Source organism: Eucalyptus grandis, chromosome 2 (assembly GCF_016545825.1).
Source record: "Eucalyptus grandis isolate ANBG69807.140 chromosome 2, ASM1654582v1, whole genome shotgun sequence".
NCBI lineage: Eukaryota > Viridiplantae > Streptophyta > Magnoliopsida > Myrtales > Myrtaceae > Eucalyptus > Eucalyptus grandis.
The window spans coordinates 36,601,232-36,603,605 of record NC_052613.1 but is presented as its reverse complement, the minus strand read 5'-3'; the positions used below and the strand labels follow the sequence as shown (position 1 = coordinate 36,603,605).

The window sequence follows — 2,374 nt, the reverse complement described above, 5'->3', positions numbered from 1 at the left end:
ATTAACATTTTCTTGGACAAGCTGTAATAATGTGGTATTAAGTAGCATCGCATAGCAAAAAATTGCCAAATTTTGCCAAAAAAAATTTGGCAAGGGAGATAGGGCGTGGATGGGGTGACGTCATTGGCAAGGGAGAGTTGATATGGATGAACATGACTCATATAGACGACACACGACACAAGATAAAATCACTTAATTATTGGCCGATCTTTCCATCATTGACAAAATAAAAATGAGAAAATACAAATCAATATGGATGTTATAATTTTCGTATAATGTCATATCGGTGTCATAATATTTTTTTATCACTTAATTATTGTGTCTTAAAAAAATTTAAATATCATGATTTTCAATTAATTACTGAAGTACCATAACTTAAAAAGAAAAAAAAAGTTTACTTAAGTGTCTAAAATCTTACGTGATCCTGTGTTTTTAAAAAAATTATAGTAATCAAGTGATTGATTGAAAAATTATAGGTACTCAAGTGATAAAAAAATAAAAAGTAAAAAGTGATAAAAAAAACAATTAAAGCAATTTAGTGAATATCCAATAAACGTCATGATATTTATGGTATGTAATTTTCCTTACCTTGGGCAAAAGCTGGATTTCAAAAATCAAATGTCCAAGAGTCAAAACCCTAAATTGCATTCGACCCCAACGGCCTTCCCACGGCAAAGAACCTGCGGAGGCAATCCTCGCATCCCGACCCTCCGCCGTCGCTGGAATCGCTCCGGTCTCGAGACCGAGACGCAGGTCGGCCCATTTCGGAGTTCATGAAATTCTCGCATGTTCATCGCCGGTCGGTTCGATCCCATGCTCGTCAACCTCGCTCGCAGAGCCCTGCTTCAAGCTAGGAGTGGGGCCCTCGCGCTCCCCGCCGCCGGAGCTCAACCGCCGCCGCTGCTCAGGCAGTCCTCGACCTCCTCGGAGCCGCGCTACTTCACGGTGCTGTACCTCGTCAATGCCTGCGGGCTGTCTCCGGAGTCCGCCGTCTCGGCGTCGCGGCGCATCTGCTTCGAATCCCCTTCGAGACCCGACTCCGTCCTGGGATTGCTCAGGAAACGAGGTTTCTCTCGGACCCAGATCGCGGACGTCGTCGGCAGATACCCCGGGGTGCTTCTGGCGAGCCCGGATGCGATCCTCTTGCCAAAGATCGAATTTTGGGGCTCCAGAGGCTTCTCCGATTCTGATATAGTCAGAGTCGTCAGTGCGGCCCCGAGCTTGTTGGCCAGGAGTTTAGAGAACCATTTGAGGCCTACTTTGGACTATATTGTCGAACTGGTGCAATTCGGCGAGGATGCCGTTGCGGCCAGCAAACGTTGTCCGAGAATGTTGTACGACGATCCGGGTGTGCTGCTCATTCCGAAAATTGCAACCTTGAGGGAAAATGGAGTGCCTCCAGCAAACATTAGGCACTTGGTTCTGTACCATGGGAAGATATTCCTGGCTTCGCCCGAACAGTTCGCCGAGGCTGTGAATAGGGTTAAGGCGCTGGGTTTTGAGCCTTCGAAAGTGGGTTTCGTCACGGCTTTGCATGTAATTAGGGGCTTGAGCGAGCCATCGTGGCAGAGGAAGATCGGTGTGTATGGCAAGTGGGGTTGGTCCGAGGAGGAGGTTGCTTTGGCTTTTAGGAGGCATCCGTGGTGTATGGCGGCGTCGGAGAGCAAAATTACGGAAGTGATGAACTTCTTTGTCAATGAGATGGGCCTTGATTCTTTGCATATTGCGCAGCGTCCCGTGGTGATCTCACTGAGCTTACGGAAGCGAATTATTCCTAGGTGTTCGGTGTTTCGAGTCCTATTGTCTAAGGGCTTGGTCCATACGCATAGCTTGGCTACATCCTTGATAGTTCCGGAGAGTAGGTTTATAAAGGAATTCGTGACCTGTTACTTGAGAAAAGCTCCCCAGTTGTTGGATCTTTATAAGGAGAAGATGGGTCTTGCAAGCTAGTTCTGAGCTTTATGCCCTTGTTCGGGCTAATATATGATGCCTATGAAAGCAAAGGAGATCATACACATGCTGTTTTGGTTTATGTTTGATAATTGGCGATGCTGAGTTTTGTGTTACTTACCTTCTCTGTTTCATCCCTAAAGTTCTCCATGTCTAGCTGTGTTCTATTATAACCTGCTCTGTTTTTTCATTGGGAAAGTGTGCTCGCTCATGAAGAAAGCTTTGCTCTTAATTGAAACTAAAGTAATTCTCTGCAGCTTGTTGAGTGTGTAGTCCGAATTTACCTCAGTTTAACCTAAACTTAAGACTTCACTATTTATTTCTTTCTATTACCGAGGTTACCTAGTGCCATGCTTATCGATCTTCATGAAAGACCAGTTTTCTTTATAGCTTCTCTTATTTTACCTCCAGATAAAAACATGTA

The 2,374-nt window shown here is 45.0% G+C and overlaps 1 protein-coding gene across 1 annotated transcript; it reads left to right on the top strand.

Moving 5' to 3' along the window:
* Positions 1 to 608: 608 nt before the first annotated feature.
* LOC104432510 (transcription termination factor MTERF9, chloroplastic) lies at positions 609 to 2,140 on the top strand. Its single transcript, XM_010044950.3, has one exon. It carries the CDS (start codon positions 787 to 789, stop codon positions 1,948 to 1,950), a length of 1,164 nt encoding a protein of 387 aa, XP_010043252.2. The 5' UTR covers positions 609 to 786; the 3' UTR covers positions 1,951 to 2,140.
* Positions 2,141 to 2,374: the final 234 nt, after the last annotated feature.